General features: G+C 42.1%; 1 protein-coding gene across 3 annotated transcripts in view; it reads left to right on the top strand.

Moving 5' to 3' along the window:
• Positions 1-344: 344 nt before the first annotated feature.
• Positions 345-14,160, top strand: part of iqsec3a (IQ motif and Sec7 domain ArfGEF 3a) — a 131,072-nt gene continuing 117,256 nt past the window's right edge. For 2 of the 3 annotated variants that reach the window (XM_023274706.3, XM_023274707.3), the window contains exon 1: positions 345-1,067. In XM_023274706.3, coding sequence (XP_023130474.2) covers positions 481-1,067 — 587 coding nt within the window. In that variant the 5' untranslated portion in view covers positions 345-480. The remainder of the gene's footprint in view (positions 1,068-14,160) is intronic. The other variant, XM_055006823.1, reaches the window with a different exon arrangement.

The raw sequence follows: 14,160 nt of genomic DNA, 5'->3' as shown, positions 1-14,160 counted from the left end.
TGGAGTACAACTGCATGCTGACTAGTTCTGCTCCATTAAAACGCTTTTAAAAGCAAGTAAAAATCTAAAGGGGTGTCTCTTATTTTTCAGACTGGCAAAAAAAATCATGTGCAAACTGCTTGACTATTTGCTGTACGTGTTGACATCACTGGTCCACTACTACTCCGCCTCCTCTCTACGCTGATGCTGACACCCCCCTTGCATCAGCACCAGAAAGAGAGAGAGAGAGAGAGAGAGAGAGAGAAGAGAGAGAGAGAGAGAGAGAGAGAGAGAGAGAGAGAGAGAGAGAGAGAGAGAGAGAGAGAGAGAGAGAGAGAGAGAGAGACTACCCACCCTCACCGGAGCGTAGAGGCGTCAGACCGCCGCCACAGCATCCCGGTTACGCACCGCTCAGAGGCCCCATCGTCGGATCGCAGCGCCACAAACAGCTGAAGAAGGAAGTCAACATCGCCGCGCACACAGCCACAGCTGCAGTCAGTGATGGAGAGCCTGCTGGATAATCCAATGAAAGCCGTTCTCTACCTGAAGGAGCTCACCACCATCGTGCAGAACCAGCAGAGCCTGATCCAGACGCAGCGCCAACGCATCGACGAACTCGAGCGGAAGGTGGAGGACCTGATCGGAGAGAACCGACAGTTGCGGGACCCCCACCACTACGTCCAGCAGCCCCCCCAGCCTCAGCACCACCATCATCACCACCACCACCCCCCGACTCACCGCAGCGCCAGTCCCCAGGCGCCGGCCCACCTCCATCCGCACCCGGGGAGCAACAAAGCTGCGGCTCACCTCGGCCAGCAGGCGCAGCAGCAGCAGCAGCCGCCGCCGCCGCAGCAGCAGCAGATCACCGGTCTCTCGGCCCAGCCTCAGCAGCACCACGCTCCTCCCGTGCCGTCTTCCCACCACCCCCAGCAGCTGCAGCTCGTCCCCACCTCGCCACAGTCGCCCAAAGCGAGCCAAGCCAGCCCCGACTCAGCCGAGGAGGACAAGAGGAGCCCCTGCTGCAAGTCCCTGGTTCCGCAGACTCCCACCACGCTCTGCCGCTCAGTTGGACTGGCCAGGAAAGCGGAGTAAGTAGCTTTCGTGCTGTGTGCACTGCAGAAATACAGCCAGAAATCACTAGGAGCTCTCACATCTTTACAGTAGTTGCAATAATAGGTGCTTAATGCAAATCAGCAGTCTGATGCAAGCCTGAATTTGCCAGTCAAGTGACATTAATCCACCATGTAACCACTGCCTGTCACATGAAATACAATTACAAGGATTAATATAATCAGTGACCCAGATTGCACGTTTTCTAATCTAAATATAGCAACTATTTATGTGGCATCCTGGAGGGACATGTAATGTCACAGTCTATTATCAATGCGGTAAACATGTTGCACCATATAAACATTATTGTGAAACTACATTCAACATTTCCCACAGACTCCATATGAGTCTGGATTGCACATGATATGACTTTAATTAGCTTCACATCCTCCCCCCTCCTTTCCCTGACAAGCTGAAGCTTAATTTTCTGACAGGTGATTCAAGCTCCTACTGCATTTTCCACAATATTCACTCGCCTCGCTCAATCAATTGAATACTTAATGGATATTGATTTTTGAAGGCCCTAGGCTGGCACTTTTAGCAGTAGTGGTGTGTTAATTCTGCACTGAAAACTGTGCGGTTGGGCTTAAACCTGGAGATAAAGTGATATTTTTTTAGAACTGAAGTCTAGGTTTTGTTCCTTTAGAGATTTTCCGGTGTGTTTCCACACTTTGAATACCGAATAAGGAGACTGTTCTTTAAAATGCATGTTTCACAGGTATCAGGAGAGCGTGGCGACATTGTAAACACACGCCTGGAAACAAGCAAACTCCTGAAGGCAAAGCACTTGACTTTGAGACGAGTGTCAGCGCTTTTTGTTTGAAACACCCACATGGAAGTCTGATCGTACAGGCTTGCAGGCGAAGAGACTACAGCAGCTTATTGCTCATTAAGACACAAGCTGAAGGATGTTACACTGTAGGAACATGTCTGGGAGGGATGAGAGCGGAGACAGGAAGACAGGTTGCTTTTAAATCACCTTACAGCCACCTCAGAGCCCCTGACACGCCTTCAATCTAACTGTTCCGTAGGTGTGTTGCGATTACTCCCAGTTTAGGGTTTCAAAATTGAATTCAGAACTTAAATTGACAAATCAATATGTGTATTAAATATAAAAAATCGTCCCCTTATATTTTGATAATTGATTGATCAGTCAAGACATGTTCCAGCTCATCAGTTGTATTCACTGATTATCATATGCTTATTTGATAGTAAAATGCTAAATTTGACATTAAAGACTGTCGATAAGACAAAAAAAGCTAAATGAAGACATACAAATCCAAAAAAAACCATTCTTTTTTTTTTGGCTTTTATTTATTTTATCTTGATCTTATATCTTACTATCTTGTTTTGGCTTTCTTTTACAAATTGACTGCTTTTTGCACTTATTTTGTTGCTGCGTGACCGTGCACATCTGCAGCACTTCTTACCAACTCTGCTTGGTTTTAAGCATGCTATATAATGAAACTTGATTCAATTTGATTTGAGGTTTTGTAGTACTTTTTTTTCAGTTTTCTGACCGCATATAGACCAAATGATTAATGGGCTACCTGAGCAGATAATCAAAAATTTAAATAAACACTACTGAGTTACAGCCATACAGGAACAGTGGGTAGATACAGGCAGATAAAGCAGTAAAATCTATATATTGTCTCTCAAATATCAGGAATTAAGTATCTACCGTCAACTTCTTTTTGGTTTTCTAGTGTCATTCTATAAATTAGAATTTATATAGTGTATTATATGTCAATACACATGCTTATATACTTTACTTTTCCAGAAACTTCCTTAGTAATCAGCTTTATGCAGCTTACTTGGCATTCGTTAAAAGCTGGAGCTTCTGCAGTGATCGGAGTCTGATGAGTCTTGTACATTTGTGTAGAGGCTTGAACATGGATTTTTTGCTCTAGGACAGCGTGATCAAAATGAACTAATTTACTGTTTGCATTGTAAAACTCCAACAAGTGCAACCACAAACGCGAGATCAGACTAATATCTGGATTCTAAGTCACTTCTGTGCAGCTCTTACTGTCTGGGTAGAAAACAAATCTTCCACAGCGCTGCCGGTGATTGCATTAGGTTTTTCTCTAGAACCTCCTACTCTCACTATCCCTCCATGACTCTCTGCACAGACGCACAGCATTTTTGTTGTGTGTCAGAAAAGTCACATTAAATACACATCAATTTAGTGTGCTAAAACAATAAAACAGGATAACTTCCGCTCTGTACGTGCTTCAGAGCTGTCCATGGTGCTGGATGTTCTTTGCTTGCCGTCATCAAGGTCACAGGAATTGCTTCTGCCAGAGAGACACACACACACACACACACACACACACACACACACACACACACACACACACACACACACACACACACACACACACACACACACACACACACACACACAGTTACAATCACAACACACCGCGCTGAGCCCCATCTGTTCCACTCGGCTGCATTTGCATTGTTTCTGTTAATCCAGATTGATTTATCGTGCCATTAAGTCATAATTCCTAAAGAGTACGGGTCAGGAATAGTATACATTAGCATGGATACTAGAAAAACCCCCACAAAGCTGCTTTCGAATGCATTGACGAGCGCATACAAAACCCCCATGATATGAGCTGTACAAAATAAATGTCAGAGGAGGATTCAATAAGTACATTAATTTGTGATTTACCAAGCATGGCCCCTGACAGTTCAGCAGAATGATGAACAATGAGACAGAGAGATGAAGAGAGGAAAAAAAACCCTCAAGACAGCATACTGTACACTGTCTCATAATGTAAAAGCAACGATACATGAAATGCAGAAGACGTGAAGCGGCATTGTAATTTCCTCTTAGAGCATTGATTCTGGTCAGACATGATGGTGTGTCGCTGTGCTGTCAGTGCTGCAGGAGACGAGATACATTTCTGTTCATGGAAGGATGACAGACACAAGCTTGCTAATAAGGTGTGTGTGTGTGTGTGTGTGTATGTCTGCGTTCAAGATATTCGTAACCCCTTGACTTGTGGTTGTTCTGGTTACTGAGTATACTGTGCAAAAAGGGACCTTCTTTGAGGAAAAATCTGGGAAGTCTGTGAAACCTAAAATTTGGCAATTTGGGTAACATTTCTTTTGTTGCTAAGTTGAGCTAGCTGTTGGTGGTCGATTTGTATTTCATGAACGGACTTTGAGAATCTTCTCATCTAACTCATATTCTGTATAAAAATGATGGACGTAGCAACTGGCTCTGAAAAGTGAAACCAATACAGAAGTGCCATAAAGTGTAATACCACTGAGTGCCACTAGGTGCTACCTCCAAAAACCTCTGGCTCCCTTAGACTCCCATTCAAAAATCACAATAGAAAGCTAAGTCAATATTTTTTTTTCACCAGTCATTATGATTTTTTTGTGTTATAGTCACTCCTTCAGATTAATGTTCTGGTGGTCCATCTGCAAATAATTCCATAATTGAAAAAGAAGACAAATGCTCTGCAAATACAACAATGAATGCATAGAAAGAGAGTGAAAACAACCAAAATGATGAGTCAGTGGGTTTTTGCTTAAAAGTACCTCTTTGACCATTGATTAAACCTTTAGAGACTCATATCTTTGCATCAAAGTATCATATGTAGAAGTTTTTTCTGTGAAAATAATCCTTTTTCAGATGCAATTCTACACCATGGCTTCCTTTAAATGTGTGGATCTATGAAGTTTACGCATCTTTCCATTCACTCCTCCCCTCTCGCTGCACCACAAGCACACCAGCTCACCTATGATTCTGTCTGAATTAATCTGTATTACACGCTGGCAATTTGTAATATTGGAGTAACGCAGCTTTACAAGTTTGAGGAAGAGTAATGATACGGAAAGCTGTGTTTTTGAGACTGTCATTGGTACGCTGCAGTTTGAAGGTGGAAACACTCAGCCATGGCTTTGACTGCTGATTTCAATCAAAACATGTCTTTTAGCTCATAAAAAACATCACCTGGATGTGGTAAAAAAAAACCAACAACATAATTTTTACCGAAGCGGGTGTTTAAGTAATGAAACAAGGAAGCATGGAGGAAAACGAATAATTCCTGAATGTTGGGATGAGAGAGATTTCCAGCTTAACCACCATTTTCCCAGCTCGACTATGTGTTTTTATTTGATTAAAAGGGAGCAGAAAATCCATTTGCGAAGCTCCCAATGAAAAATTAAATGCTCACTCACTCCCATCACGCATTCCTCATCTCTGTCAGCGACATAATTTGAAGAATGCAAATCAAGGCCGCCTTCAGCTCCGAACACTGAATGTGGCTGGAAAGTTGTTTCTGGTACGAACTCAAAAACTTCTCTGACGGAGTCTGAAGTGTTGCAATTGTGTTACTCAGTCTGCGCAAGATTCTTAAGGGGCCTGTGTGATCTGAAGGAAGCCTTCAGCAATCCTGTCGACGCCTCTTTCTTCCTCACTTCTCTGTCAACTGTGCCTCTTACTTTCTCAGCCTCCCATTCTCATTTCCTTCCAGTCGTTGACTCCTAGTTCTTCGCCTACCGTTGTCCAACTAGCTCATTACTCCATCTCCTTTCTTGACTGTCCTCCTTCAACCATCCAAACTCACTGTGTCTCACATTTCCTCTCCTCCATCCTATCTCCATCCCCCTCCCCACCTCTCTTTTCTCCTGTAATCAGCAGCTTATGCCACAGGAGCCACCTCTGCAGTCTGAATCAGTATTCAGTTCCATCCTCCAACCATCAGGCTCTCCACCACTTAACCCATCTCCTGACTGGGCTGGAGCCTTCTGTCCACCCTGTCCTTTGCTTCTCTGAATGCGCTTCGAGGCTGCCAAGTGTTAAAATGAGAGCGTCAAAGCCGGACTGTGTGTTCACGAAGGAGGGTGACAATCCGTGTGCTTGTGTGTTAGTGTTGAGGCGCACGGGCGTCTGATCGGCAGCAATCCAGTTGCCTGAGGTGGAAATCCCAGGGTTCTCGTGTAGCTCCAGGTGCTTCTCTGCTGCTTCCTCGCCTCCCACACACTCTCACAGATATATTAATCTCTGCTCTTACACACAAGACGCTCGCTAATGCGCACGAACCCTAACATGCCACCTGGCAGTCGGCATGTTTTTCCACATTGGTTGCGACTCCCTCCCCGCCCACCGTGCCCTCAGTTCCCTCCTACTGGCCTACACCATCTCATATGCATTCATATGCTATTTCCTGCCTGCGACCGTCTAATGCAGGAATAAAGTGGGGTTTGCAGATTGCACTTTGAGATGGGGAGTCCAGCGCACCCACATGCGCTCACACATAGATTGTGGCATACATTACAGAGTAGCCCTGCTGAGTGCCTGCTGGATGCTGCAGTGTCTCCTTGTTCTGATGCTCTCAGATCAATGAGCCTGGAACTTTGCCAGCACAGACTCCACTGGCTAAGCTAACCCTTTAGAGCCACGTTAGCTTTGATCTCGAAGCACTATATCCTTATTCCGAAGCTGCACTATTGCCTTTATCGAAATCCATCATCGATGTGGCTTTACAGCAGCCGTATGCAACCAGTAGAAGGTGAAAATTTAGAGCCACAGAGAATGCTATTGAAAAATTACACTATGAAAAGCCTGTTGCAAGCTGGGTCACACTGTTATGAGCAGAATTATGGCAGTAAGATAATATCAGTCATCTGATTAAATGTTTAGAATGATGAGTGCTTCTGTTCTCTCTAATACAATAAGCATCCTCTTTTGCTTGTGCAATAATAAATTAATAGTTGTGTTTCCATGAGGAACTGTCTGAAACCCAAGTACTTTCTGGCCTTTTTATGCTCCCATCACCATTTCATTCACTTTGGGCTAATTTTTCACTGCAATAAAAAGTACCGTATCTCTATAGAAACAGCACAATGATGACTAAAGGTTGAGAGAACTCAAAATAAAAAAGGCTTTTGTGCCGTGTAACACAGTTGTGTCATAAATTGAACAAGAAAGTAAAATTTATTCAATGTTTTTTTACGAAAATTGGACAAAACCTGGAGTCAACATGTGCAATCATTTTCCAAGTGTCTATGGGTGGTAGCAACACTGAAAAAATAACTCAGGCTCTAAATACCATAGATATTTCACTACTTACAATTGAATTGATTTCCATAATAATCTCTTATCTGTTGTGTAAACACTGTCTGCAGTTCAACTGAAGAGTCCCTAGAATTTTGACTTAAGTCACTAATGGCTTCTAGATTGTGCTGAGAATTGTAGAACTTTTTTTTTTTTTTTTTTTTTTACGGAATCTGGTTCGTGGAAACTGTTAGTTTTTAGCAAATTTTTAAAAATATGACATGCAGAAAAAAGTGATTTTGCTAAAATAGGATGATTTTAAGATTAGATCTGTTTTCCTGTGGAAGTGCACGTCACAGATGATTAGTTCAAGGACTGTCAAAAAGTTGAAAATTTGACAGTTCTTTCTGTTTTTACACATTGTGGCGTTAAGCGGTGTAACTTTGCAATCTTTTTAAAAGAAAACATGCCTTTCAAATATCCAGTGGAGTGTGTGGTACAGAGGGATAAAGTATCAAATTAGCACAGTTTGACTGAATAGGCAAAATTCTAAACAAATCCCTGATTTTGCAAGAGTTTTTTCACAACAAGAGTTTCTGTAGGAGTTAATACGCTTCACAAGACATAGAAGAACTTTTTCCAAATAGGTTCTGACATAGCAAATATTTACCTTCTTTCTTTGTCTTTGTCTCTATACAGCATGAAATATGTCCAACACCAGCTCACATGAAATAATTATTAAAACTTAATTAAATAGAGATCATCAAGACTTCCATCCATTTTCCTCTTGTAGATTCACCAAAGCGACTGGTTTTGTTTGACTCTGTTCGTCTTCAGGGTTATTGAGTAGTGTGCAAACAACTGGTTCTGCTTCTGGGTCATGATCTTAACATGAGTAATGTAGTCTATACCGCCACCAACTGATGACACTAAGTAGCCTAGGTTGTTGGTTGCAAAGCAGGCGATGGAAATTTTTAAAGAAATCTTTTTCAGTGTTTCAAACTTTTGCTTGAAATGGACAGTTAAATGGAAAATTCCTTGATAGCTAATACATTGCATTGTTATACTGCAGCAAACGTTCTCTTAATAGGACGAGAAATGTCAGATGTTTTTTCCCAAACATTCATCCAAATCTTAGTCGTGACAGTCAGTGTTGGTTTCTCTGAACCATGGCCAAGCTTTCACTTACCTCAAACAATTAGTTCTTCTTTTAACCAGGAACACAGTTATTCCTTGTCCTCCGTTGAGAAGTTGATTAAAGCAAACTGTGTTTACTAAATTTTTGGTCGAGCACCAGCATGATGAGCATAGTAATTTCCACATCCAGCAGATATAGAGCGACATTAGCATTCAGTTGAAATTGTGTCTGAGTGCACCTGATGAAAGTAAAACCAATATTCAGTCTGTTTTTGCTCTGTTTTGGTTCATCAGCTCCTGTGAACCTAGTGTTGGTGAGTATAAGATTGCTTTCCACTTAAAGGGTTCCACTCAAATTGTGTGTATGATCGCGAACAGGTTTCATCAGAGTGACTTTTTGTGAGAAACAGTCCATTTAAGAACTTTCCTCATTAAAAAACAACTTTCTTTGAATGTCATTTTTGCGCTACTTTGAGTGGCACAAATGGATTTGCCAGCACTTATGATGGCACCATGGCAGCTATAATGGAACAGATTTCAGTCTTAAAACCTTGGCACAAAAAACTGAAACAGTTTGCATGGTTCATTGTCCCGAGTGATAAGTGAGAAAATATACATTGCTTTGTGGCTTTTTCCTGTCTCTGGAGCCTGAAAGAAAAGTCATCCCGCTGTTTCTCTGCATGTTTGTCTCTCTAAAGACAAGAGTGGGAGGGATTCGGAGAGAGGTGGATGATGGATTCAAGGAGTTCAATAGTGCACCTTTTTATTCTTCTTTCTCTGGCCCCTTTTCTCTCTATATATCCCCTTCCTACCATAATTTGAGAGGTGGCCTGTGTGCTTTATTCTGCTCCTCCTCCCCTCAGCCTGAATGGGAATCACGTCTGCTCAGTTATGACAGGATGGCTGCCGCTGCTGCTGCAGGAATCCAAATCATGGATATCGCATTTGGTGCGTAGTGCTTTTAAATTGCTTCATTTCTCTTAGCTGCTGGGTGATTCCTGACTCCCCAGTACAATATTAGCTGCTTTCATGCACAAGTCGAGCAAAGACAGCCCCGGTTGTCTGCATTCCAACCGTGTGTGTCCAGGTGTGTATATGCACTCGGGGTGTGATTGTTTTCGTGTGGCAGTGTTAAAAGGACATAAAAACTGCTGTTGCAGGGAGATATATAGCATAATTGGAGAGCTTTTACACTTATGTGTGTCTGGTTATCCATTGTGTTACTTTCTCACGTTTTGGCTCAGTGAACCCAGTGGTGTTGGTTGGATCCAATTTAGTTGTAACCATTACTGAATTAAGTATATTGTCCTGAATGCAAATGAATAGAGGTGCACTGTAGTGGAGGACAATCAATTGAATTTTATTTTCAATTAGAACATTTTGGCTTCCAACTATTATGAAAACAAGATAATCAAGATTATTGTGCTGTGTTCCATTTCACAGTGAAGCTCTTGCTGTGTCTTGTGCTATAGTTACTCAAGTGCAAAGGAAATCCATCCATCATCCTACAACAGAGTACTAAAGGTCAGATGTTCACCAACCATTCAGCCAGTAACGGCGAACGTAAAATGTGTTCATAACATCACTCGTTGGTTTTCTGAACAGCAGCTGTATGTGTTGACTCCTGTGAGCTCCCAGCTAATCCAAAATTTTGCTAAGAGGTGGAGCGTGAGTGGACCTGAGGTAGACCTTGCAAACATCTCAGGACCACGGTCCACCTGTGATGGGACCGAGCTGTTACTCAAGACAGCCCCAACCTTAATTATGCATAATTTTCAGTCTTGGTACAATTTAAGCGGGAGTGTTATATTAAAATTCAGTCCACTTATAGTTATCACGAACCAGGGAATTAACAATAGAGGCTAAAAGTGTTTATTTCACCAGGCTGTAAACGTGTTCATTTCTGCTTTAAAGTCGGACATTTTAACATGGGACTCTATGGGGATTTACTTGCTTTTGGACCCGGCCTCAAGTGGCCATTTGAGGAACTACAGTTTTTCTCACTTCCACGTCAACTTCAATGACCGGCCTCAGAAGTTGCAGCTTTGTTTTACCCGACTGATAAAGTGTTGTTCTAACAGTACGAGAGGAAACACGGGTTCAGACATGTGGTGTATGTGCTTGGCTGAGGAGCCAATGGTGTGATTCTACCATCTTTTTGGATTATGAATAAAGCACCTTTAAATCAGAAACCAGATGTAATGATACTGTAGCATCCCAGAACTTTGGCTGCTAGGCTTGTATGACTTGCTCCAGTGAGTGTAGAGTTTTGGTCCTAACAAAGCTGTGGTGTGGCTGGATTTTTGGAACCATCTGCTACTAAATCAATTACGATCTGATTTATCTCATTTTCCATCTATAGTTATGTTTTATTTGCTCTCCAGTTGGATTGTGTTCACAGTTCAAGGAAACCCACAGTTGAAACATAAATCTATTGTGCTCGCAAAATCAACTGAAGACCTTTCATTTCTAAATCAAAAATTGGCAACCTTCCGGATTTTTAAGCAAATTCCATCCCTACATCTTAATGAAAACCTTAGAGATTGTGTCTCCTTCAAAATATCAATGTAAATATACGAAGACTTGTTTTGCTTGATGGTATTTTTGGCTGTCTTCCTGCATTTTTCAGGTGTTAGAAACACGTTTGAAACTACTGTCAGGGGGTAATAATGTACAGTGTATCAGAGCAGCACATAGAAAAGCAGAATGACAGACAAGCCAAATAACTGGAGAATGCGAAGCCCCACAGGGATGAGGAGTCCAAATGTTGTCCTACTTTCCTCATGGCTAAACTGCAAACACTTTCTTTCCAGTGTCCTCTTCTTCTCTGGTTCCCGATCAATCAAAATGACAAAGTTTGGCTCAACCAGGATTTTTCTTGAACCGCGGCTCCCGACTGTCACACGGGCAACATGCCGACGCACCGAAAGACAAACGAGTCATCCTCGTCCTTGACACATCCAGATGCTTCGCATGACATCATCTTTTACCAGTTAAACATTGCACAGCCACAGTGGGGCTCTGCGGAGATTGTTTTTATTGTTAGTCATGTTACACTAGCTGCACAGTGAGTCGCCTCCTTCGTGGTTGGAGGTAAATTATTCACACGTCTGATGGATGCATTTCATTTCTTCCCCATGCAAATGAACAGCAGGCTTAATGAGCAATCAGCAGAGTGTGTGTGTCATTAGTGTGCAATCTCCATATTTTTGAGTTGTGGTTGCAAATGAAAATGGCATCAGTGTTGTCATCTGGTGTCACTCAATCTGATCGCATATTGTAAACAAATATTGTCATGAAATAATCAAAGCTTTCCTCCTTTTCAACTCGACATATTCTTGCAGTTTTTTGTCCACATTTCTCTGACAGAAATATTAAAAATATATGTATTATGTTAATGTTGAAATACCTCAATTTGGCCTAAAAACAACTCTTTTAAGCCTCGGTGAAAATCCATTGCATAATCATTAAAAGAGCTACTTACAGCCAACAAAATTCAGTACTGTAGCTGCACACTTTTTCATGTAGAAATAAGAAAAAGAGATGGTCAAATGTAATTAGAGAAACCTTAATACACCCCTCGTATTTGGCTTTTAATAGCTCTGTAATGCATTACTGTCTGTTTTATCCTTTAGCACAAAGTGTGCTATTAGCTGGCAATTAGCAGCTACTAACATATGCAGCGTTGCAAGGAAGCAGATGTGTTGACCGTAGGATAGCACTTACACATGTCTGGAGAATCGTGGTTCATTTACTCGAGAGTTTGCCCCTCGACTGCTGCGCTAAGAGGAATTCCTCAGCGACTCCTCGGCTGTGCTTTGGTGTAACTCTCAGTGGTCAGTGGGCTTCTGAACTGGAGGTTCTTTGAGAGGAGTGTAGTGCAGTTATGGGGAAATGTCCACCCATCTGTCACTAAGATTTCACCTCTTGAGAGCTTAACACTGAAAATCCCTCAGCAGGCAATTGTAATTGTTTTCCACCATGTGTACCAGCATGCATCTGTGTGTGTGTCCAAAGAGGGTTAGACGAGCAGTTAAATTATGGGCTGAACAGATTGAGTCGATGCAGTCAAAATGTGCAATCGTTACTCTGGTCCAAAGTGTAAAACATGTTGGTCTCACAAAAAGAAACTGTCAAATTGTGAGATGCCTCCATTCTCTTCTATTGATCTGCATTCATGTCACACGACTCTTTTCACTTGCACATAAAAAGAGCAGCAAAGTCGGCATTAGTAGGTCTGGGGCATGGAGGTGGCATTATCAAGAGGATTTTGACCCATGACACTGGAGCATAAGTGCTCTGTAGAACTATTCTCTATTTGTATCATTTTTCAACTTTGTTGTATTTTTAGTCACTGTTTTCTTTCATTCTCAGATGCTGATTCTTGTCCTCGTCTTCCCTGCTTGCTTTTCTTAATCTCTTTTTAGGGGTGACAATCAGCGTATGTTTGTCTGTTTGTCTGTCTGTTCGCAACATTACTCAAAAGCAGACTAACAGATTAGCATGAAGTTTTCAGGGAAGGTCAGAAATGACTCAAGGACCAAGTGATTAGATTTTGGCAGTGATGCGGCTTATAGTCTGGATCCATGGATTTGTTAAAGATTTCTGTATCATTGTGAGATAGCGGCACGGCGTCACTGCAACTATGACAACAAGTGAACTCTACGTCAGCTGCCTGCTGATGATCACATGATCCCGATCATACTACAAATCGGCCGTTGCGAACTTATCTGGACTTAACCATCGGAAATCATACAAGGAACAATTGATTAAATTGTGGGCGTGTTTCCGAGTCCCATCAATTCCCGCCGCCCGCTACATATTTAGGTCACGCAGTTCGGTATCCGTACATAACGTACACATGCATAATACACGCCTGTGCTCACCGCAAGGTCATTTTTTATTGAAGATTTCATCTGTCGGAAATGACACAATGACTGAGCAGCCTTGGTGGAGTACTGCACTCTCCGAGGGCTTTTCTTATTTTTGTTATATCACCATCTCTCAAAACAAACATTAACTATTTAGACAGAGCTGAGGGATTTTTTGTTAGCAGTTGTCATTGCAGGAGAAACCAACAGTTGCTTTCACTCATTAGAGCCTGTTAAAACACTTTTCTTGTGAGACGTTTGATTGAGATTTAAAAATGGCACCATTTCAGATTTGATATAAAAGAGATTAATTGCAATGATAAAAAGAATTCTTTTATGCAATGTGGGGTGCATTTGTGCAATATTTAGTCATTTTAATTTTTGTCTCCGTGTGTGATTTGCATGCACGCTCAAGCACAGGCACTTGAGCGTAGACACACACTTGCCTCAGGAAATGCCAGGTATGGTTACCTTTGTGACCCAGAGTTTTGTTCAAAGCCATCCACCTAATGCTGCGAGGCACTGCAGAGCTGATCGGAACAGGCACCGCACGTCCAATCGCCTCAACAGATCACGCAGACCCTCCATCGCAATTTATTGTAGTGTGCAATAGCAATAAAAAAAACAACAGGGGATTCTTCCATTCAACTATTAATTTACACACTTTCTCAGTCATTCATTTGCATTATTCACACCTGTGGTGGCAACATTTGTTCATCCAATTCATTTTTCCTCATTTTCTGCATATGCCACATGTAGAATTGTATTATTTTATGTGTGGTCTTTGCTGCATAGGGGGTTTGTTACCATGTTACAGTTTCATCTTTTCCTAGAGGTCACCTGCATGTGTCTGGCATTTTTGTGCCTATTTTATCTGTGATGCTTTAAATGCGTTCGGGTTGGCCACATAACAGATGTCTTCACATTCACATGACCCTAAAAGCACCTCATCCTTCCGCTGCACTGTGGTTACATCATCAGATCCTGTTTGTCAACCTCTTGTTGCCCGGATTACATCATCAGGTAGGCAGTGCCACGGGGAGG

Source organism: Amphiprion ocellaris, chromosome 21 (genome assembly GCF_022539595.1).
Source record: "Amphiprion ocellaris isolate individual 3 ecotype Okinawa chromosome 21, ASM2253959v1, whole genome shotgun sequence".
NCBI classification, from domain to species: domain Eukaryota; kingdom Metazoa; phylum Chordata; class Actinopteri; family Pomacentridae; genus Amphiprion; species Amphiprion ocellaris.
This window is presented reverse-complemented; position numbering and strand designations above follow the sequence as displayed.